General features: G+C 46.8%; 1 protein-coding gene across 1 annotated transcript in view; it reads left to right on the forward strand.

Annotated features, from left to right (window-relative positions):
- The window catches only part of CLGN (calmegin), a 379,504-nt gene that overhangs the window by 70,464 nt on the left and 284,587 nt on the right, over window positions 1-24,453 (forward strand). Inside the window, exons 6-8 of the mRNA XM_078677626.1 lie at window positions 6,820-7,012; window positions 8,492-8,681; window positions 14,395-14,508. Of these exons, the coding sequence (XP_078533752.1) occupies window positions 6,820-7,012; window positions 8,492-8,681; window positions 14,395-14,508 (497 nt within the window). The remainder of the gene's footprint in view (window positions 1-6,819; window positions 7,013-8,491; window positions 8,682-14,394; window positions 14,509-24,453) is intronic.

Consider the following 24,453-nt stretch of genomic DNA (forward strand, 5'->3'; position numbering starts at 1 on the left):
TGTCACTTCAAAAGCTCTCTGCGTTCATGTGATCAATCACTTAAATATTTAGATCTTGAGACCATCAAACTAAAGGACTTGTATGCACCACAAACCACAACAAAGACTGGTGTAACTAAGGAGTGCACGTTCTCTGGAACTGAAACAGATCAATCTCTGAGTCATCAAGGGTCAATATTGCAAGCCCTGTATTTTATCAGAGTTGGTAATACATTCTGATGGGTCTAATAAGTTGCAATTTATTTATTTATTTAAGAGTTTTATATTGCGCTGGCCAGACCCGAGGGTATCGGAGCGCTTTACAACATACTTGTCAAGGAAATCACACAGTAACGCAATAGTATTGAGGAAATCACAGAGTAGCTGGGTAGTATACATAATGGTATAATGGTTCATGGCGCTTCTTAGGTATGGGTGTGCTGTACCGCATTAAGGCAAGGAAGTCAGATGGAGTCACGTTGGCTCAAGCCAGCCCCCTTTAGGGGTGTGGGGGCAAGGTAGGTGTCGGTGGCTTGGCGGAGGTAGATGTCTTGATGGCAGAGAATCTGGCATCTGACTGGTTCCGGCTAGTGTGCTCTGTCGGCAGCTATCGATACGGGGGCAGACGATTGAGAAAGAGGTCTTTGAGCTGCATTTTACATTTTGGAAAGGATGGGGTAGTTCTGATGTGGACTGAGATGGAATTCCAGATTATGGACGCACTTCCAGAAAAGGAGCGGGCTGTGTTTTTTTGTTTATGGGTTTTTGGCGGGATGAGGAGAAGTGTATTTGAGCTCCTGAGGGTCCTTGTCTGGCCGGCCTTCTTGAGTTTGGAGGTAGGCGGGTTTCCCGGTGTGCAGGGCTTTGTGCGTGAGGCAGGTAATTCTGAAGTTGGCACGCATTTCGACTGGGAGCCAATTTAGCTCTTTGAGTGCGGGTGATATGTGATCGTATTTCTTTGCTCCTGTGATCATTCTGGCTGCTGCATTGAGTGTTGCTCTGAGGGGAGCTAAGTGGCATTTAGCTGTACCTCTGAGTGCTGCATTTCCATAGTCGAGTCTGGACAGCACTAGTGCTTGAGTAGCTTGTTTGAGGTCCTTGGGCGGGATGTAGGGTTTTATTTTGTTGAGTAATTTCATGTTGAGGAAGGTGCTTTTTGCAGAGATTTGATGTGCTTGGCCATGTCCAGTTTTAGATCGAGGGTGATTCCCAGCGTTTTTACAGAGTCAGCCAGGGTGATATTGCTGTTGAGATCGTCAATGGCTTTTAGCCATTCTGTGATTTGGGGGTACTCTTTTTGTTAGAGATGAGGAGGAATTCTGTTTTGTCTTGGTTGAGTTTCAGGTGATTAAGGGATAGCCAATGTTGAACTTCTCTAAGAGTGTCGTTCAAGTCAAGTCAAGTCATAAAATTTATATAGCGCACTACATACCCAGAGGGTTTCAAGGCGCTTGGGGAGGGGAGGGGGGTTATTTGTCAAATATCCACGTTTTAAGTTGTTTTCTGAACGCTAGGTGATTCTGGGTGAGGCGAAGGTAAGCGGGGAGTGAGTTCCATGTTTTGGCAGCCAGGTATGAGAAGGATCTGCCTCCCATGGTGGTTTTGTTGATGCGAGGGACAGTGGCGAATGCTTGGCTGGAAGATCGAAGTTGGCGGGAGGGGGTGTAGAAGGACAGTCGAGAGTTGAGGCAATCTGGTCCGATGTCGTAGAGTGATTTGTGTGCGTGGGTAAGCAGTCGGAAAGTGATCCTCTTATTGACGGGTAGCCAGTGGAGGTCTTTAAGGTGACCAGAGATGTGTTCGTTGCGTGGGATGTCTAATATGAGCCTGGCTGAGGCGTTTTGGATTCGTTGTAGTTTCTTCTGTAGTTTGGCGGTGGTACCTGCGTAGAGGGTGTTTCCGTAGTCCAGTCGGCTCGTGACCAGAGCATGGGTGACTGTTTTCCTTGTTTCGGTGGGGATCCAGCGAAATGTTTTTCTGAGCATGCGAAGGATGTTGAAGCAGGATGAGGATACGGCGCTGACTTGTCTGTTCATTGAAAGTGAAGAGTCCAGGATGACGCCAAGGTTCCGTGCGTGGTCTGTCGGGATGGGTGCTTTTCCGAGGGCTTCCGGCCACCAGGAGTCGTCCCAAGCAGAGGGGGATTTACCTAAGATGAGGACTTCTGTTTTGTCTGAGTTCAGTTTCAGACGGCTTTGTTTCATCCATTCGGCGACTTCTTTCATTCCTTCGTGTAGGTTAGTTTTGGCGGTGCTGGGGTCCTTGGTGAGAGAAAGGATCAGTTGAGTGTCATCCGCGTAAGAGATGATGTTGAGGTTGTGTTGGCGGGCGATGGTCGCGAGGGGGCTCATGTATACGTTGAAGAGGGTGGGGCTGAGTGAGGATCCTTGTGGTACGCCGCAGATGATTTCAGAGGCCTCGGACTTGAATGGTGGGAGGCGGACTCTCTGGGTTCTTCCGGAGAGGAACGAGGTGATCCATTCCAGTGCCTTTCCTTGGATTCCGATGTTTTTGAGGCGCTGTAAAAGGGTGCTGTGGCAGACTGTGTCGAAGGCTGCAGAGAGGTCGAGGAGGATGAGGGCGACTGTGTCTCCATTGTCCAGTAGAGTTCGAATGTCGTCTGTTGCTGCGATGAGGGCGGTCTCAGTGCTGTGTTTGGCTCGGAATCCAGATTGTGAGGAGTCGAGGGATTTGTTGGCTTCGAGGAAGGTGGCGAGCTGGTTGTTGACAGCTTTCTCGATGACTTTGGCCGGGAATGGAAGAAGTGAGATGGGGCGGTAGTTTTTGAGTTCGGTGGGGTCTGCTGTTGGTTTTTTCAGAAGAGCGGTGAGTTCAGCGTGTTTCCAGTCTTCTGGGAAGGTAGCGGAGTTGAAGGAGCAGTTGATGACGTCTCGGAGGTGCGGAGCTATGACGGAGTCTGCTTTGTTGAAGATGTGGTGAGGGCATGGGTCTGTGGGGGATCCAGAGTGGATGGAATTCATCAGGCGGATGGTGTCCTTAGTGGTGATTGGGTTCCAGGCGTTGAGGGTGTTAACGGGGGGAAGATAGTCAGCTGATGGTAGGGTGGGTTGGCTTCCGGGTTGGTTGTCAAAGCTGTTGTGGATGTCAGCAATCTTGTTGTGGAAAAAAGAGGCTAGGGAGTCGCAGAGAGTTTGAGAGGGGGTGATGTCGTTGGAGTTGGCCGAGGGGTTGGAAAATTCCTTGACGATGTTGAAAAGTTCCTTGCTGTTGTGGGCGTTGTTGTCGAGTCGATCCTTGAATGCTGTTTTTTTGGCTTTTCGGATCAGTTGGTGGTGAGTACGGATGGCGTTTTTGAAGGCGTCCTTGTTGCTGGTGGATGAGTCTTTTTTCCAGGCCTTTTCAAGGGAGCGGCATAGTTTCTTGGATTTCTTGAGGTCCTCGTTGAACCATGAGGCCTTCTTGATTTTGTGTAGGCGTTTTTTCAGTGGTGCTAAGGTGTCTGCGGTGTTGGATAGCCAAAGGGTGAGGTTGGAGGCGGCTTCGTTGGCGTCAGAAGAGAGGGCTGGGGAGGTTTGAAGGAGCGATGAGGAGATCTGTTCCGTGGTGATTTTGTTCCAGTTTCTTTGTAGAGTTGGTTGGAGGTGGATGATGGGTTTCGGCTTGTTGTAGGTGAAGTGGACGCAGCTGTGGTCAGTCCAGAGGAGCTCCGTAGTGTGGTTGAAAGAGACATGGTTGCTAGAGGTGAAGATGGGGTCGAGTGTGTGACCTGCGATGTGGGTGGGGGAAGTGACCAGTTGTTTAAGTCCGAGGTTGGCGAGGTTGTCTAAGAGGGTGGCGGTGTTGCGGTCGTTGATCTTCTCAAGGTGGAAGTTGAGGTCTCCCAGGAGGATGTAGTCTTTGGAGGGGAGCGCGTGTGGGGTGATGAAGTCCGTGATGTCTTCACTGAATTTTGCGCGGGGTCCTGGTGGTCTGTAGAGGAGGGTGCCTCTGAGAGTGGTCTTGGGGTCGATGTGGATCTGGAAGTGAAGGTGTTCGGAGTTGGCGAGGTTGGCGTCAGAGCTGGTTGAGATGCGGATTGATTTCTTGTGGACGATAGCGATTCCTCCTCCTGTTTGGTCGGTGCGGTCTTTGCGTGTAATCTTATAGTCGTCGGGGATAGCGATGGCGATGTCAGGAGCGGAGGAGGCGTTCATCCATGTTTCCGTTAGGAAGGCGACGTCTGGAGAGATGGTGTCTAGTAGGTTCCAAAGGTCAATGGCGTGCCTGTGGACCGAGCGGGTGTTGAGAAGGATGCATTCTAGGTGGTTGGGGTCGGGAATCTGTGGTGTGGTCGGAGCGGAGATGTTGACGGTGCCGCTGAATTTGCAGGAGTAGCAAGAGAAAGGTCCATGGGTGTGGCCAGGGGCGGCTTGGACGCAGTTGGGGGCGCGGCCGGGGTTAAGGGCTAGGAGGGTGGCTGCATCGTAGGTAACGCGGGGGGGCTGGGCAGAGCGAGGGGCAGGAGGTCTGGCGCTGGGCGCGGTCCAGGCGCGGACGGGCGTAGACGGGCTTACCTTTGGCGCACCTTCGGCGTGTCCGAAGCGCGTGGACGCTGCGCGTGGAGGCATTGGCCATAAATGGAGGGTGGAGGGGGCGGAGCGTGGGAGGGTCAGCAGCTGGGAGGCGGTAGCGGGGAGGAGGGGCAGGGAAAACAACAACAGCAGACAAGATGGAGGTCAGAGGGGAGGCGAGGCAGGGGCAGTAGGTCGCCAGCGAATAAAATTACTCTAATAATGCACGTTGCTGCCAGGTGAAATGCAGTGCAGGGCGGGCGGCGCTATAGTCACAAGCGCTGATAGCAATGAGATTACACAAAACACTGCGCAAATGTGATAAAAGCAGGCGAGCCGATTTTAAACACGGCGCTATTTACTCTAATGCAGGCGATACCACTGAGATAAATAAATAATGCAGGCGATACCGTGCAAGTAGCAGTGCGATCCCCAGCAAGATAGCAGCACAGGGAGAGGAGCAAGGAAGGAGCAACCGGTCAGGAGCGAGTCCGGGCGGTCACAGGGGCTGTGAGGACGAGGTAGGCTCAGTGAACGTGGGTGGGAGGGTCAGCAGCTGGGAGGCGGTAGCGGGGAGGAGGGGCAGGGAAAACAACAACAGCAGACAAGATGGAGGTCAGAGGGGAGGCGAGGCAGGGGCAGTAGGTCGCCAGCGAATAAAATTACTCTAATAATGCACGTTGCTGCCAGGTGAAATGCAGTGCAGGGCGGGCGGCGCTATAGTCACAAGCGCTGATAGCAATGAGATTACACAAAACACTGCGCAAATGTGATAAAAGCAGGCGAGCCGATTTTAAACACGGCGCTATTTACTCTAATGCAGGCGATACCACTGAGATAAATAAATAATGCAGGCGATACCGTGCAAGTAGCAGTGCGATCCCCAGCAAGATAGCAGCACAGGGAGAGGAGCAAGGAAGGAGCAACCGGTCAGGAGCGAGTCCGGGCGGTCACAGGGGCTGTGAGGACGAGGTAGGCTCAGTGAACGTGGGTGGGAGGGTCAGCAGCTGGGAGGCGGTAGCGGGGAGGAGGGGCAGGGAAAACAACAACAGCAGACAAGATGGAGGTCAGAGGGGAGGCGAGGCAGGGGCAGTAGGTCGCCAGCGAATAAAATTACTCTAATAATGCACGTTGCTGCCAGGTGAAATGCAGTGCAGGGCGGGCGGCGCTATAGTCACAAGCGCTGATAGCAATGAGATTACACAAAACACTGCGCAAATGTGATAAAAGCAGGCGAGCCGATTTTAAACACGGCGCTATTTACTCTAATGCAGGCGATACCACTGAGATAAATAAATAATGCAGGCGATACCGTGCAAGTAGCAGTGCGATCCCCAGCAAGATAGCAGCACAGGGAGAGGAGCAAGGAAGGAGCAACCGGTCAGGAGCGAGTCCGGGCGGTCACAGGGGCTGTGAGGACGAGGTAGGCTCAGTGAACGTGGGTGGGAGGGTCAGCAGCTGGGAGGCGGTAGCGGGGAGGAGGGGCAGGGAAAACAACAACAGCAGACAAGATGGAGGTCAGAGGGGAGGCGAGGCAGGGGCAGTAGGTCGCCAGCGAATAAAATTACTCTAATAATGCACGTTGCTGCCAGGTGAAATGCAGTGCAGGGCGGGCGGCGCTATAGTCACAAGCGCTGATAGCAATGAGATTACACAAAACACTGCGCAAATGTGATAAAAGCAGGCGAGCCGATTTTAAACACGGCGCTATTTACTCTAATGCAGGCGATACCACTGAGATAAATAAATAATGCAGGCGATACCGTGCAAGTAGCAGTGCGATCCCCAGCAAGATAGCAGCACAGGGAGAGGAGCAAGGAAGGAGCAACCGGTCAGGAGCGAGTCCGGGCGGTCACCGGGCGGTCGTTAAGTCTTTGGATATCATCGATGGAGGAGGTTTCGAGATAGATCTGGGTGTCATCTGCATATAGGTGGAAAAAGATTTTGGTTTTATTGAGTATGGTGGTGAGGGGTTCCATATAGATGTTGAAAAGTTGAGGGGAAAGAACGGATCCTTGTGGGACACCTCTGCTGACGGGGTGTGGGTCCGACAAGAAGTTTTTGATTTTTATTCTTTTTGTGCGGTTCTGGAGAAAGGAGGAGAACCACTGTAGGATATTACATATTTGATATTACATGCACCACCCTGGCATCCAGTGGTGGCAATTCTGACAGACTTAAAATTCCCTGTCTTGGAATACAGATGAGATATTATAGCACTGCTGATGTGATGCGCATTCTAAATGTACAGTTTTTAAAAATAAATTTAAGATGTGCATTTATGATGCCTGACGGTTTTATTGAGATTTACTATGGTTTTATTTTGCAGGAACACTTTTATGATAAAACACCTTATACAATTATGTTTGGACCTGATAAATGTGGAGAGGATTACAAACTGCACTTCATATTTAGACATAAAAGTCCCAAAACTGGAGAATATGAGGAGAAGCATGCTAAGCAGCCTGAAAATACTTTAAAAGCATACTTCACAGACAAGAAGACTCACTTGTATACGTTAGGTTTGTATTCATAGAGAGAGTTCCCTTATTTCTCACTTTGTTGTCTTTCCTGTTGCTGTAATATTCCTGACTGTGCATTACCAACTTGTAACAGAGCTTCAGTCCCATATTGAAGTTTGGGTTATGGTTTTCAATAAATGAGAAATAAACTAAATGATTTAGATGCATGGGATGAACAGTTTCCTTCAATTTGAGCACTTTTTGCCTGATTTATATGTATCATAAACTGCTTAAATGTAACATCAGATTAGGAAAACATTCTCGTGTGCTCTGTTTCTGCTATACTCCCGGAAACAGTAGTTGAATAGCCCAAACTTAGCACAAAAGCAAGAGTGGGGTAAAGCCAATTGGGTACAGAGCCAAATGTGTGAAGTTGTCACAAACTCATTGCCATAACACCCTGTCACTCTGCAGTACAGTATGTTGGGGTTATGACTGGGTTTGTTGAATGGTGAAGTCATATAATCTTTTAAGCTATGTTCATGTTTGTGCTTCTCTTTTGCTTTTCATACTTGGCTTTCAGTAGACTGTGGAAATAATCAAAGACCAAGACGAGATAACAATAACTTCAAAATGTTTTTGCTTCATGCTTTAAAAAAAGCTTACTTACAATTAGGGACATTGTCCTATCCTTCTGCATCCTTTAGGGTTGGTAGCTGGAACCTCTGCATTGTCTGAAGTTGACATGAATCCTGTTTTCATATAATACCCCTTTTCTCTCCAGCCATGGAAGTTCTACATTGTGTCTCTCGTGGTTCCTTTCTTTCTCCCCTACAACGGAGTAGCTCTTTGAGAAGCGAAAAGGGTCTGCTTCAGATTTACATCATCTGGTCCATTCTTATCAATACACCCTGTATTTGTTGGTCTACCTCTGTGTTTCTGTACAGGGGATAAGCCGGTGGCCGAATGAAACAGTCAGGAGGCAGTAACAACCTGACTCTCAATGTTGGGAAAATTGATTTGATGTTGAGTCCTAAATATCTTTTACTGAAACAATTGGAAATATCTGCATTTTCGGACTGTTTCATCTTAATGATTTGGTAGAAAACTTATTTATGATTTATCGAATAGTGCCAGTGATGATGTCATCAAGATCTTTTAGTGTGAAGATCACAGGATAGTGCTAGTAGCCTGGTCAATTTTTTGGGCTGGGGAAGAAGACAATTTCATATATTTTAGAATACGTGTACCTCAGTTTCATAAAAAGTGGCATCTCTCTGGAGATTTAGGAAGCCATTGTAAACTTCTGTTTTAACCATGAATGCAGTAGCAATTTTTGCATGACACTGGTTGTTGTTCCGTATCGTTGTGTAAAATGCTATGTTTTATGGTTTGTGGTCGTGGTTATTGTAATGCAATGTCACTGAGGAAGCAAAGTAATAATTCTTTTCTAGTTTGCATTTTATACCCAAAGTAAACATACACATGCTTTATTCTGAACTCCTTTTCCTTATGTTTACACCCTTGTCATGAATTTAGTACTGAGACCAGATAACACATTTGAAATGTTCATTGACCAAACATCTGTCAGCAAAGGACATTTGTTGGAAGACATGATTCCTCCAGTGAACCCACCTAAAGAAATAGAAGACCCAGATGAGACAAAACCAGATGAATGGGACGAACGACTGAGGATCCCTGACCCTAGTGCTGTCAAACCAGATGACTGGTGAGTATGTTAACACCATGCTTCCAGAGGGATCAGTTGTCAGACTACAAACCCAGGGAACCTGAGCATTCCCAGATACCCCATTTGGTCTCAGATATGTAATCCTGGGTAAATGCATTTAGTCTTCTGTGTCACGTACGTGGTAGTGCAGAGCCAGTGGTGCACGAGCATTGTTGGATAAGGTTTCTGGATCCAGTCTCGTACCTGGGGAGTATTCTGAGGGTGAGAAATCTGAGGTTAGATAGAGTATCCGGTAGAACAAGCGTTACCAAAGGTAAGTGACCTGTTCTTCTAAGACAATGTTCTGAGAGATGTCCCAGGTTCCTATCCCAGGTAAACTATAAGGATACTACCTCAGTGTTACTGAACAAAGATTTAATCACTGACACAACACCAGCAGGTTTACATGAGATGGAATGACTGCTTCGAGGTAAAGATTCTAATTGTACTGATTACCATAGCTGGTGGTAGATGTAGTGTTATACTCAGTTGGTGCCTGCACTGGAAAACCTACTTTGATATAAGAAGGAGGATGCACAGGGAGAGTTTATATCCGAGTAGGCGATCTCTCATCTATCATCAGGGAAGTTACATTAAAGTAATTGACACAATTCTGGCATATAAATCTAATATCAGGTTTGCCATATAGAATGAAGCACACACATGTGTAAAAATTCAGCAACATTCTCTTCAATAGAAATATGTGTAGTGCTAAAACTATAAAGTGAAATGAAATGAAATGAAATGAAAAATTGCATTTGTATAGCGCATAACTGCCCTAGGGCCTCGCAGCGCTTGAAGATAAAATGGTTTAGCGCAGGCTCGGGGCAGATCAGCAGGATTTAGCAAACAAATGTGTTTTCAAGGCCTTTCTGAACGAGAGGAGGTTGCTATTTCCTCGGATGGCAAAGGGGAGGGCATTCCAAAGTCTGGTCGCCGAATGGGAAAAAGAGCGGCCACCCCAACGGGCTTTGTTAATTTTAGAGGAGGTGGCCAGCTGCAAGGTACCAGACCGAAGGGGGCGTGCTGGGACATAAGGCGTGACCAGAGGATGCAGAATCGCTGGGCCTACACGGTGAAAGGATTTGTGCATAATGCACAAAGCTTTAAACTGCACTCTGGCAGCCATTGGGAGCCAGTGGAGGTCTTTCAGAGCCTTCCTCGCCGACTGCCGACGGGACAGATTGAACAGTAGGCGGGCCGCACTGTTTTGTGTGACCTGAAGCCTCTGCAGTACCGAAGCCGGTGCTCCCAGGTAGAGAGCATTCCCATAATCCAGGCAAGAGAGAATCAGGGCCTGGACCATGATCCTCCTCGCCTGGAAAGGGAGCAAAGGGAGCACCCGCCGGAGCATCCTCATTAGTCCAAAGCAAGTGGCGGCAGTCTTAGTAGCCTGGACCGAGAAATCAAGGGCGGTGTCAAGCCAGATCCCGAGGCTCTTTATCTGGGACTTGGGGGCAGGGGGAGCGCCTAGACATGGAGGCCAGATGGGTACAAGAGCAGACGGGGAGGGATTTCCGAGGAGAATGATGTCTGTCTTCTCCCCGTTAAGCTTCAAACAGGAGGCTTGCATCCATCTGGCAACAGCCTCTAGACAGGGGCCTAAGGTGTTGGATGATCCATCTGCGTGGTCTAACGAGACCACCAGCTGCGTATCATCCGCGTAGGTGACTATACGCACACCAAAGGGATGGACTATCCTGTCCAGAGGTTCCATGTAGGCGTTAAAGAGGGTCGGGCTCAGGGAGGAGCCCTGAGGGACCCCACACCTGAGAGGGTGTTTGGGAGAGACTGTCTCACCCTCGAAGACCTGAAAAAAGCGCTCACTCAGAAAGGAGGTAAGCCAGTCTAGAGCCGCGGCCGACACGCCCATGCCCGCCAGTCGGTGTAATAGCGTGGCATGGTTCACCGTGTCGAACGCGGCGCTAAGATCTAACAGGATAATGGCCACCTTTCCTCCCCGATCCAAAGTCGTTCTTGCTTCCTCTGTAACCGCCAACATGGCTGTTTCTGTGCCATGTTGAGGGCGAAAACTTGTCTGGGAGGCACGCAACAGACAGTTGGACTCCAAATAGTCTGTTAAGATATTGTTGGCGTGCCTCTCCAGCAGTTTACTCAGCCAGGGGAGCAGCGAAATGGGGCGATAGTTGGACAAGTTGCTCTGGTCCAGGGAGGGCTTCTTGAGAAGCGCCCTCACCATGGCGCACTTCCAGGGGAGTGGGACCGACCTGGACACGATGGAGGTGTTTAAGGCTTCCAGGATGACAGGACGAATAACGTCCAATGCCTTAACAAGGATCCGGGGGGGAGACCCGGAAGAAACTTTGGAGATTAGTCTATCCAGGCTGCCGGCATCAAGAAGCGGAATTGTATCCAGTTTGCAGAGAGCCGGAGAATCAGCTGGCTTAGATGGGACGGAGGGGGCGTTGACCGTAGGATTACTAAAAGAAGAGTATATGGTCGAAATTTTCTTGGAAAAGAAGGCAGCTAGCTCATTACAGCGGTCTTGTGCCCCTTCAACAGTAGGACGCTCAGCCGGGGGTGAAATAAGGGACTTAGCTATCCTAAAGATTTCCCTAGGCGCGTTGGCTGCAGCACTAATTTTCCCTTCGTAGAAGGAGGTTTGCGCCATTTTAATCTCTGATTTATAGAGCCTTATTGCGGACCTGTAATCATCTTTCCTAGACAGAGAGTGGTCCTTCCTCCACGCTCTCTCTAGTTTGCGGCAGTCAAGCTTTAGTAACCTCAGAGCAGGAGTGTACCAGGGTGCAACTATAGATCTTCTGATGAGTTTACAGGGGCGTTTGGGAAGGACTCGGTCTAGGGTGCTAGAGATCCAGTGATCAAAGTTGCTAGAAGCAGAGGCAGGGGTCAAGGCCCTTCTCGGGGGGTCTTGAGTGAGAGCCATTGTCCAGTCGGTGAGGGGAAGTGAGGACCATTTCCTGCCCATGTACTTGGTAGAGGCCTCACAGGGGAAACAGGAGTTAGAAAGCCAGGTGAACGGTATCAAAAAATGATCAGTCCAAGGCAGTGGAACAGGGGACTCTACATTAAGGTTGGTATTAGTGTATATGTGATCAAGGAGATGTCCCTTCTTGTGGGTCGCCTGATGGCCTCTCTGGCAGAGGTCTAACGCTTGCATGTTGGCCCGCAAGTTATTAGCTGCCATATCCTGGGGGTCATCTGAATGGATGTTAAAATCCCCGAGCAGGGTGAGGTTAGATGAGGTCAAGACTGCGTTGGCGGTGAGATCAGTAATTTGGGTGATAAAATTATTCAAGGGACCTGGTGGGCGGTAGAGTAAAATACCATAAAAAGTGGTGGTAGGGGAGAGATCAAGTGCAAAGTGTAAGCTCTCGCAAGTCAGCAGGGAATTAGGAGTGACCCGACACTTAAAGCTGTCCCTGTATATAATTGCTAGGCCCCCGCCCCTCCCCGATTGGCGGTCGAGGCGCTTAAGGGTATAGCCTGTGATGTAGTATACTAAAGAAATTAAACCAAAGAAGCCATAGCATGTACATGAACTATGGAAATTAGACTTCTGGGTAACGTTTTTAGTGGGAGAACATTCAGGAATGGTTGTCAACATTTATATGGAGTTTGATGGGCTTTCATCCATAAGAACTCTCTGTACATTTGTCTGGCAACAGTCTTCGCAATTTTTCACAATGCAAGCAGCAAAACAATGTGACTTTATGAATGAAGCCTGCCATTTATATTCTGTGAAGGTGTTATGAAATGTCCTAGCACTATATTTAAGATTCAGATCACCCATGATTGAGATTGAATGTTAAGAAAGAACAAGGAGTGTCTGTCTACCAAATGCAAACATATTTTTTTTTTAAGAATTAAAGTTTTGTATATTGTTTATTCCCTACCAAATAGAATGTTGTCTGCAAACTACGTGGGGTGGATATTATCTTTTAATGAGAGTTACATGATCTAATTGTATGCTATACTCTTTCCAGACTCACTTTAAACACATACAGTGCAGGACAGATTGGAGGCACTAAGATTTTGAACTGCTAAGAACAGGGACATCTTAAGGATGTTGGGGGCCCTGGGCCAAACCTATTTTTTGGCCCAGTCGGAACAGCTTTGAATTTATGATCCAGTTTCACCTCTTTATGCCCTCTTTGGCCAGGTCACTGACAGTGCACAGGCAAACTTGTACACATTCTTAATGTGTTTACATCTAATATTCAGGGGGAGTGACGTGTTTTCAACACTGTAACACAGCATCAGCTCACTAATATTACTGCAAATAATCTCTGTGACACTCTTCCATTTCTCATATGTGAGGCCCTATTTTGATCTAAAAAAACTTATTTTATGGATGTTGCATAAAAAAAAGGTGTGCCCATTATGCCATCCAAACAGAGACCAATCATCTACAAATTATCCTGGGCCAATTCAATCAGGGACAATCCAGCCCAAACTGCCAGGCCATGTCCCCTCTAGACATGAACACAAGCAAGCCCAAAACAGTATTGGCGTATTTAGTTCTCATCAGTAAGGTGTGGCTTGAGTAATGTGGCATAGTGAGCATGAGACCCACATCTGGGCGCTTACTACTACTGCAAAACATTACAAAGTGATGGAAACATGCTTGAATTATTTGCAGGCACTTGCCCTATGTGTGCAGGTATGCCCAGGCCTAGATGCCCTATGTCTCTGCCACTGCTTCGCTGTCCTGCTTGCACTCCAGACCCAGAGTGAACCAGATTCTGTATTACACTGCACTCAAACTGCACTCACAATGCACCTTTTGAAGATTTATAGGTGTCGGTGTTGCTTTTGCATTGTTTCAACTTTAGGGAAAAATACTGAGATCTTCTAGGAGGAATCCCCAGGTTGATGCTCAATGCACTTCTGTTCAGACCATGTCATCTTGGTTCAAGTGCCTCCATGAATGTGCTTGACAGCCTCCAGGAAGTGAGGCCTGGGCCTCCACTGGCACAGTTAGCAAATGGCTCCATACTGGGCTTGTCTGTTAATGTGGATTAATGAGTACAGAAGTGCAGGCCCTTCTCTGCTGATTATCTTCACTGACCTAGAACCAATGATAACTAGTGAATTTGACATGTGGCTTAAAAAAGCATCAGTCAAAAAAGCAAAACTAGGGTGATTAACCCAGGGAAGATGTCTACAGATCATGAGAATTTGAACAGAGTTCAGGTTTCAGAATTTGTTGAGGCCCTTTTACAAGCATGTAGAGTGCAAGGAGTAGATCCAATATACAAGGTTGGATCAAGCACAAGTGAGTGGGTAAGAATGGGGTGAGTTGAGGGTTAATTGAAAAACTTTGATAATTGGAACTAAAGGAAGAGGTCCTTCTCCTCTGAAAGGTAGTTGGCTGGTGTAAAGGCGCAATAATAAGGGTCTGTTTCACAGGCAACGTATTGCCAGGCTGTAAAGTAATGTGAGGTGAGCATCAATGTTAACTTTAACTTAGAGGTTTTATATAAACTCTGTGTAAACCTCATTCTGTGGGCCAATCTTCTGGCTTCCTTCATCACTGCTTAGCTCTGCCAATATGTTCCCCTAGCACCAATTTTGGGTGCTTGAGGTGCATAATAAATACAGGATATTTACATCAAAGTAAACCTGTTTGAGTCAAAGACACCACAGTGTTCAGCAATTATATTACTGCTGTACCTAAAAGCATGCATTTAATTGATTTAATTTTGAATAGTATCCTTTTTTATTAAAGGAATGAAGAAGAGCCTGAAACTATAAATGATCCTGATGCAGTTAAACCAGAAGGATGGCTTGATGATGAACCTGCAAATATTCCTGATCCAAGTGCTGAAAAACCACTAGACTGGTAGGAATACAGTTATTTTTGTCATTCGTCTTAGCACTAGGGCTGTGCAAAATGTGTGTAGTAACATGACATTTCTGGAAAATTATGTGGATTTATGCATAATTACCTGAAATGCAAATGAGTAATTTAGTGCTAAATTTTAGTTTTAAATACATCCTTGGGTCAACTTTTGACGCAAGGAAGCATTTTGCAGTAAAACAACGTATTAAAAACACAAGTAGTGCTAGCAATAGCCACTAGCGTTCTGGTCATTTGTGTTATTCCTGCGTGCTTGATGTAAAACGTTTCTGCCCGGAGCGTGTACTTACACCATAAGTATAATGTGAAATTCCCAAAATCACGTGAATTAGACCAACATGTTTAAAATTTTGCCCGGGCAAAATTAGCACATTTATTAAAGGATAGCTAACTTGATTCCATTCTACAGAATGTGGTCTTATTAACTACTGTTGTTCTAAATCTGAAAGTAATCACATAGTGCAGTTTATGCAGCCAGTTGCTTTTGTACAACCTATACTTCACCTTCTAGGTCTATAACAATTTCTAGTATCCAATACAATCACATTTGTTGTACTTGGATTTACCCCTTCAGTCTCTATACATTTTGCTGGGACCACAGTCAAAATGTTAGATCCACGTATGTAGTTGTTGGCTACCAATGTGTCAACAGTACCTTTTGAAACTGTCAGATTTCTGCTGGCCTAAATTTTGTGGGGTTTTTCCATCACATAGTGTGCAATTTTACACCTGCTAAGCTCTGTCACATATATCAAAATATCGTCTAACGCAGTTATTGTGTCCTAACTTTTGGGGACTTGGGGCAAATTCTCTATTATTACCTGCAATTGGACAATATTTTTGTAGACAATGTTTATTTATGACAAACAATATTTTGGTTACTGTATTCAGAAACCATACCTCAATAGCTGCAGTGAAGATTCTATTTTGTGCAGCAGGACTTTGGACTCATCTAGGTATAGGTATAAAGTCAATTAGGTCTGTGCAAGCATCAATATTGGCTCTAACAGTACACTTTGCAAACAACCTAGGGCTTTATTTGTTTTCATATGTCTTGGTGCTGTGGGGGTACACCAGGAGTAGGGGTTCTCACTTTCTCAGCTAACCTGAGAATAAGTCGACCTAAGCCCTTCAACAAGGGTAACTGAGGGTAAATGTCTACACATTTTTTACGTACATGTAGGTGCATGTAAGGTGGGGTGTGGCCAATACGGACAGACAGATGGCCACTTTAGTGCAGTCCTATGGCCTAGGGTGCATCTTGTATGACCCTGATAGTGAAAGGACCTGTTGGCTACCCCTGAGCCCTACATTGTGAGCCATAGAGTGGAAGGGCTTTGGCTTTCAAGCCTCCGGGCTTATGGTCTACAGGGAGCCAGAGGGAAGGTGATTATCAGGCTGAGCCGCAGCTACTCCAAAATGGTCACTGGGATCTTATACCGGTGTGAAGAGATGCTGGAGCTGCGAGAGGTGACCAGATCCGAAGGAGCACCTGGGAGCTAATGCACCTGAGCCTGACACCCCGGAGAGCTAGTTTCACAGTGGGCAGGCAGGAGCGGCTACCAGCGGAAATGAGAGGTGACACTGGGCCAGGCGGGACCCTTACAGAACAGCAACTGGATGTCTATACTCCCCACTGTGGGACCAGCGGCCACTGGGAGAGCCCGCTGGCACTGCAGGAAGAATAAAAGAATGGGGGGTGACACACTAGGGGTGCTGGCAAAAACTGATGATTCGAGCCTCGCAAAACCGGTTGAGTGCATCAGAGATCGCATACTCCAGAACTGGGGGATGGTTGCAGACCGCATGTAGACCCCTTATGTCTTGCAGCAAAGACAGAAAAAGGTAATGTGAGACTTAGCCAAGGGAGCTCATCACAGACTATTGGATCATGCATAAGGGATCAATAGCGAGTAACTCAAACGGTGATTGAGTAGCATTGCTGGGCCACATAGAAAGTCTTGGTATCGACCACGAGCCTGAATCTGTGGGGTCCCCTGTTTAGAGAACAACCCTGGGGTGAAAGAGAGGTATGCTACATGGAAAGAGAACGCATAGCATGGGGCTTCACCCTGATGCCCACTGGGCGCCATCCAGAAATGGACAGCATTAGTGTGATGAAGAACTACTCGAGTGGCCCCCAGTTGGGCCATGAAACCATCCTGCCTCACTTAGTGGATGCGGGACAATGCCTGATAAGCTAGACTTATATTGGAAGACATCAACACCACGAGCACCGTGCTCTCAGAGAAATTTGACCAGGTGAAGATAGATCTGAACATTTTGCAGGACAACCACCACAAACTGTCGGACAAAGTCATGATGAAGGAGACTACCCTTGAACATGTGAGCCCACTTGTGGAGGTATTACAGGCCCAGATGGTTGCTTTCTTAGACAATGTTAAACAACTGGATAGGAGGGCAGGTGGCCACATCAGACTCAATAATATCTGAGTGGTGGGGCTCGCTGAGGGCATTGTGGAGACAGATATGGTGGCATATCTAGATAAATGGCTCCTGGAAACAGTAACCCCCCAAGACCTTCCCTAGTTTTTCATGTAGGAAAGAGCGCACAGAGTACTGGCAAGGCCTTTGTTACCAGGGACCCCAACAAGGCCTGTGGTGGCCCACATACGTAACTAGAGAGACATAGATGCACTGTTTTGCAGAGCACGCTCTTTGGGATATTTGGAAGTAGATAATAGCCCCGTAGCCATTTTCCCTGATCACACCTTCCCAGTGTGAAGGCGGTGATCCTCATTTATGGATGTTGAGTATGCTCACAGAAATGGGTCTTAAATACATGCTCTTGTTCCCAGCAAGATTACACCTTATAGTGGATGACCACTCACCTTTCTTTGAGAACCCGGCAGAAGCCTGGGACTGGTTGGAGCTGCAGCAGCCAGCATGAATCGGAGGTGGGTGGCGGGGTGACAGAGGGGGAGGACGCAAGGGAAGCGGGTATTAAAAAATAAAATAAAAGTTAAAAAGGGGCCTTCTTGACGGTTTCTCGCCGCGCCTTAGCAGGGTTATGATTGGTTGAGCGCCATGTTTTTCGGCACTCAGACTATGACTGGGAGCCTGGGCAAGTTCTCCACGCAGGCTGTAATGCAGCCTACATGGAGAACATGCGAAGTGCGAAAGACTGTTAGGGCCAAGCAGTCATTGCGCACTTAGGAGGGTGCTACCACTCCTCCCCTGCCCTGTCCCCTCACGCAAAGCTGCCGGAAGTAGGACAAAGAAAAAAGATAATACCATGAGTTAGCATTTTATTTTCCACAAAAAACACAGGTGCACCAACTCAGCACATAGTTCAAATAGGACCAATTATAAAGTTCAGATCCAATAGATAACAAGAACAAGGTTCTTCAATTTTGATTTCTTTACTCCATTTTCTTGTTGCGTAGAAAAAAGCAGTACAGCCGACGCGTTTCGTCCTACGATAGGACTTCTTCAGGGCACTGATTACAATATTCAGAGAGCCTCCATTGATAAAGGAGGGTACATGACGATGATCGCTCAATGTTATGTCTCATCCGACATCAAATATATGTGAGTAACCGGAGGGAGTCCCGTTACTGCGATGTTCACTGAAACCCTACTGTTCGCGTTATCAAATTGGGATCTTGCCCTTTACGCCTTATCTGGCTGTTTGTGGTAAAGCCACTTGTTGATTCAAGGGACCCCTCATTCTGACTAGAAAATAGATTCTACAATTTAATTTACCTTCCACATGACCGCTCTATCATATAAATGACTGATCCGAGGCCTGCACTTACCTATGATCCTCTTGAAGATTGAATTTTGATGACAATCGGCATATAGACGGTGGTACTGTTGGATCCTTCTTTCGAGTATCCAACCTTCTTTGAATAGCTGGGCCCTTGACTTGGACAGCCTTGAAACTGTTACTCACATATATTTGATGTCGGATGAGACATAACATTGAGCGATCATTGTCGTGTACCCTCCTGAGAATCGAAGTGTGTTTACTGAGCCTCTACTCCAACTTGAAGAAAACGACAGTGATCATTAGATTTTTAGACCTCGTTCTGGTCCTAGCCAAATGAGCTATTGCCATGCACTGGATGTTACCTGGGGGGCCACCTCTCTGCAAGTGCAAGACATGTAGAGCAATGGATGGTTGCAGAGGAGGCAAACCTGAGGGATGAAGGTAAAGGAGGCTTGCTTGAACACCAATAGCGAATGGCCAGCCGGGGGTATTGGGCGCCTTTGTGAGAGTGTACGAAGGGTGACAGGAATATGCTAAACAGAGAGGGAGTAAGCATGAACACAAGAGAGCTGTGCCCTGCCGCAATAGTATTGGCATTTCTAGTGGTGTTTTGTTTAATGGGCCTAGCCTTACTGTTGAGAGGCCGTACCTTCTATTGTTAGCTGGTTATTGAGCGGGTGTTGCCTCTCAAGGTGTGTGTTAAGCCTTTACAAAATAACAGGCTTGATATAAGGGTAAGATACAATGTTTTAAGTGGAACCAGTTGGTCCACATTTAGTTTTGATGGTAGGTGTTTGATTTTTCTTTGGTGTAGTGTGTATGAATGTATTATTTTATTTTTAATTTTTGGTTAATTTTCTCTGACTGTGACTGAACAAAACATATTTGCTTATAGTGAGGACCACATCCAGAAACTTATAAATGCACCTCCGCTGTTCTCCTCAGTTGCATTGAGTGATACAGCAAAAACACAAAATAAATCAGATAAACTTACTAGACTAAAGAAAAAACAAATTAGGACGGATCTTCACGGCCATTACCTATTGCAACATCTTAAAGCAGGGACCATTCCTGGTGGTCTCCAGATATGAAACATTCCAGTAATCTTTACGGACGGCTCGCTATATAAGAAAGGATATAGCTGCATTGAAACCAAATGTAGCAGGGATCTAATGGTCCTAACGATAGAGACAGCTCAACAGATTTCCCAAGAAGAACTAGCAGAAATTCCAAAATTAGAGCAAGAGATAAAGGACAACCAAGCAATACCGGATGCCAAAACCTTGTTGCTGAAGGTCGAAAAGGAAATAGCGTAATTCAAAGACTATACAATAAATCAAAAAGAAATCAAATTTGAGAAAGACAAAAATAATTTTTCATTGGACACTACATATCCCTACCTGCAGGTAGATTTCTATTCAAGACAGGAATCACGTAGATGCCTCTCTGAATACCAAGGGAGATCAAGAGACAAGCTTATCTCTTTTTTGAATACTTCATCCTCATCTGGAGGTGAATCTGAAACTAACGAAAGTCGATTTAATACTTTCAACTCTAACAGACGTGGTAATGACCAACAATTACCAAGTACATCTTTCACTAACAGAGGGACACCTTTTTTAGGAAGAGGCCAAACGAGACCACGCGGCAGAAGCAGGTATCCCAATCAACCATAGGAGATGAGAACGAGGCGCCAATATTACAAGACGTAACTGTTTCTCCAATTTTTAATATCTCGACCAGTCAACTTACTTCGGCTGAAGAAAGTTTACTAAAAAGAGAATTGTCTTATGTACAATCAAAATGCACAGACTTTGTAAAGATGAAATCTGAAGTCATAAAATTTTGTAGAAAACTTCGACTAAGGACCTTCTTCTTGGAAAATCCAATAACCCCAGCCATAGAAGTGACTGGATTGAGGAATAAATCAACATTTTGCCCACCAACAAATAAAATACCAAAGGAGGTATACATATTTGAGAAAACTGTTTTATCTGCAATACCAAACGAGAAAAAAGAGAAATTTTGTCGAACATAATATTTCGATATCAGAGAAAGAGGCCATTTCAACTCTCAAAAATGACCCATCAATTGTTATAAAACAAGCCGATAAAGGTGGATCTATTGTGATTTGGAACACTCAGGATTACATGGCTGAAGTGAAAAGACAATTAGATGTGAAAGAAGGTTACCGAAAAATTGACAGAGATCCAACATCAGACATCCATAGGGAGTTGACATTAATATTGAAAAATGGTCATGAAAAGGGATTTGTAGGACAGAAGGAATTTGATTTTCTGAATAAAAAACATACCATAATTCCACTTTTATACATCCTACCTAAAGTTCATAAAAACACAACTCATCCACCCGGAGACCCATTGTTTCAGGGTGTGAATCAGTTTTAGAACCAATTTCAAAATACTTGGATTTTTTTCTTAAACCGTTTATGGATCAAATACCATCCTACATTCAGGATACTACAGATTTTATCAACAAAATTGAAAAAGTCACATTTACACCAGAACATCAAATCTTGGTGACACTTGACATAGTATCGCTTTATACCCAGATCTCACAGGAAGATGGATTAGAAGCTATATAATCGTTCCTGGAAACAAGACCAAAACCTTACAGAGTACCAACTGATTTCATAATGGAGCTTGTGAGTTTTTCTTTATGAAAAAACTATCTCAGATTTGAAACAGACTTCTATTTCCAGATAAAGGGTTGTGCCATGGGATGTCCTTTTGCCCCAGAGCTGGCAATCCTTTACATGGCTACATTTGAAGAAAAGTTTGTGTATAACAACAACCCATATTGCCAATATATTTCAAACTGGGTTCGTTATATAGACGATATCTTTTTGATATGTACCGGAAATGAGGAGACTTTGGGCCAGATGTAGGTAAATCTCATTTACTGATTCATAAATACCGAATTTTACCGATTCGGTATTTATGAATCTGTAAATGAGATGTAGGTAAAAATTCGGTATTTTTTACCGAATCGGTAAGATTCGGTATTTACGGTATTTGCTATTGAATCCTATGGGCCTTGAAGCCCATAGGATTCAATAGCAAATACCAATTCGGTATTTACCGAATCGGTAAAAATACTGAATTTCTAAGGGGGACAGGGTGTCACTGTGACACCCTGTGCACCCCTATAACTGGCGTGTGCGCCATGTGGCACACAGACATGCCCTTAGGGCATGTCTGTGTGCCACATGGCACAGGTGTACATGCACAGATGTGCATGTACACAAGAATTCGTAATTTACCATGCAATTGTATTGCATGGTAAATACCGAATTCTAAAGGCCCTGTAGCACTGTTAGAAGTGCTACCTACATCACAAAATACATTTTCGGTATTTTTACCGAATGGTAAATTTACCGAATCGGTAAAATGTACAGAATCAGTAAATTAACCGATTCTGTTATTTTACCGATTCGGTAAAATTACCGATTCGGTAAAATTACCGAAAATGTACGTTTTTCTAGCCCCTACATCTCCATAGCCCTTTACCGGTCGGAAACGGCCAAAAATCAGTATTTTCGGCCGTTTCCGACCGGTAAAGGGCTACCTACATATGGCCCTTAGCTTCTATTTTTTGGATAGCTAAACAACAGGTTGGCAGACATTAAGTTTAGCATTAATCATGCATGAAAAAGGATGACATTTTTGGATGTGGAAGTTTATGCTTCTGAAGGATGTTTGGTGACAACACTGTACAAAAAAGAAACGGATAGAGAGAAATCCTTACATTACAACAGCCACCACCCGAGGAGTTTCAAACTCGCCACCCGAAAACACCACCAGCTGATCCGCGCCGCCAAGAAAACAGCATTCAAGGACCGGCTGGACAACAACGCACACAACTGCAAGGAACTCTTCAACATCGTGAAAGAGCTTTCCAACCCCAGCGCAGGAAACAACGACATCACCCCATCGCAAGACCTCTGCAACTCCCTCGCTTCATACTTCCACAACAAGATCGCGGACATACACAACAGCTTCAACAACCAACCAACGCACACCATGACCGAACAACCACCCCCCACCACCACCCTCCACGCCTGGACCCCGATCAGCACCGAAGACACCATCCGCACGATGAACTCCATCCACTCCGGATCACCAACCGACCCCTGCCCTCACCACGTCTTCAACAAGGCCGACGCAGTCATCGCACCCCACCTGCGAGACATCATCAACACATCCTTCGACACCGCCACCTTCCCGGAGAGCTGGAAGCACGCCGAACTCAGCGCTCTACTCAAGAAACCAACAGCGGACCCCACCGACCTCAAGAATTACCGCCCCATCTCGCTCCTCCCGTTTCCAGCCAAAGTCATTGAGAAGAACGTCAACAAGCAGATGGCCGCCTTCCTCGAGACGAACGGATCCCTCGACCCCTCACAGTCCGGCTTCCGAGCCAATCACAGCACCGAGACCGCCCTCATCGCCGCCACCGATGACATCCGAGCCCTGATGGACAATGGAGAAACAGCGGCCCTCATCCTCCTTGACCTCTCCGCGGCCTTCGACACGGTCTGCCACCGCACCCTAGTGCAGCGCCTCGACAACGCCGGAGTCCAGGGGAAGGCACTGGAATGGATCATCTCCTTCCTCGACGGAAGAACACAGAGAGTCCGCCTACCACCGTACAAGTCAGAGGCCACCGAAGTCATCTGCGGCGTCCCCCAAGGATCCTCTCTGAGCCCAACCCTCTTCAACGTCTACATGAGCCCCCTCGCGGCCATCGTACGCAAACACAACCTCAGCATTATCTCCTACGCCGACGACACCCAGCTGATCCTCTCCCTGACCAACAACCCCGCCGCCGCCAGAGCCAACCTGCACGAAGGGATGAAAGAGGTAGCCGAGTGGATGACGACCAGCCGCCTGAAACTGAACTCGGACAAGACGGAGGTCCTCATCCTGGGCTCCTCGCCCTCCGCCTGGGACGACTCCTGGTGGCCCCCCGCCCTGGGCACCGCACCCAAACCGACGGACCACGCACGCAACCTGGGCTTCATCCTGGACTCCTCCCTCTCCATGACCAGGCAAGTCAACAACGTCTCCTCGGCGTGCTTCAACATCCTGCGCATGCTACGGAAGATCTTCTGGTGGATCCCCACCGAGACCAGGAAGACCGTCACCCAGGCCCTCGTCACCAGCCGGCTGGACTACGGCAACGCCCTCTACGCCAAGCTCCAGAAGAGACTCCAGCGGATCCAGAACGCCTCAGCCAGACTCATCCTCGACCTCCCACGAACCAGCCACATCTCCGGACATCTGAGAGACCTTCACTGGCTCCCCGTCAACAAAAGAATCACGTTCCGCCTCCTCACCCACGCACACAAAGCCCTACACGACCAAGGCCCGAGCTACCTCAACAGCCGAGTCAACTTCTACGCTCCCAAACGCCACCTCCGATCAGCCAACCACGCCCTCGCCGCCGTCCCCCGCATCCGAAGAGCGACATCAGGAGGAAGGTCCTTCTCCTACCTGGCCGCCAAGACCTGGAACTCCCTCCCTCCCGACCTGCGCCTGACCCAAGACCACCTCTCCTTCAGGAAGAAGCTGAAGACCTGGCTGTTCGAGCAGTAGCGGCACCCCCCCCCCCCCCCCCCAACGCCTTGAGACCCTTCGGGTAGGTAGCGCGCTCTATAAGTGTCACTGATTGATTGATTGATTGATAATCTTCCTTACGGACAGTTTTTAAGGATAAAAGAAATTGCACTTTTAAAGATGAATATTTTTTCCATGTAAACCAACTAGTGGACAGATTAAAAGATCGAAATTATCCCAAAAAACTATTGAAACATGCAATGAAAAGGGCATGGTGGACCCCTAGGGAAGTGTTGTTACAAAGGAAAGAAAAACAAAGATGTATCGTATGGTATGTGTTACCACATTCTGCCCAAGCACAAATTTTCTAAAAAAGATTATTTGCCAGAACTGGCATCTAGTACAGAAATTGGATAACACACTGAATCAACGTCCATTATTCGCACTCAAAAAAGAAAACAGTATTGGTAATCAGGTGGTGCGTGCTGCTCTTCCACGAGTGGGATCAAGACAAACACTGCAGGAACAACTGTGTTTGCCCCCGATTAAGGGTCATCCCAAATGTGGTACATGTCTTTGTTGCAACCAGACAATAGTAGGCTCTGTTTTTTCTTA

Source organism: Lissotriton helveticus, chromosome 2_1 (assembly GCF_964261635.1).
Source record: "Lissotriton helveticus chromosome 2_1, aLisHel1.1, whole genome shotgun sequence".
In the NCBI taxonomy this organism is placed as follows: Eukaryota; Metazoa; Chordata; class Amphibia; order Caudata; family Salamandridae; genus Lissotriton; species Lissotriton helveticus.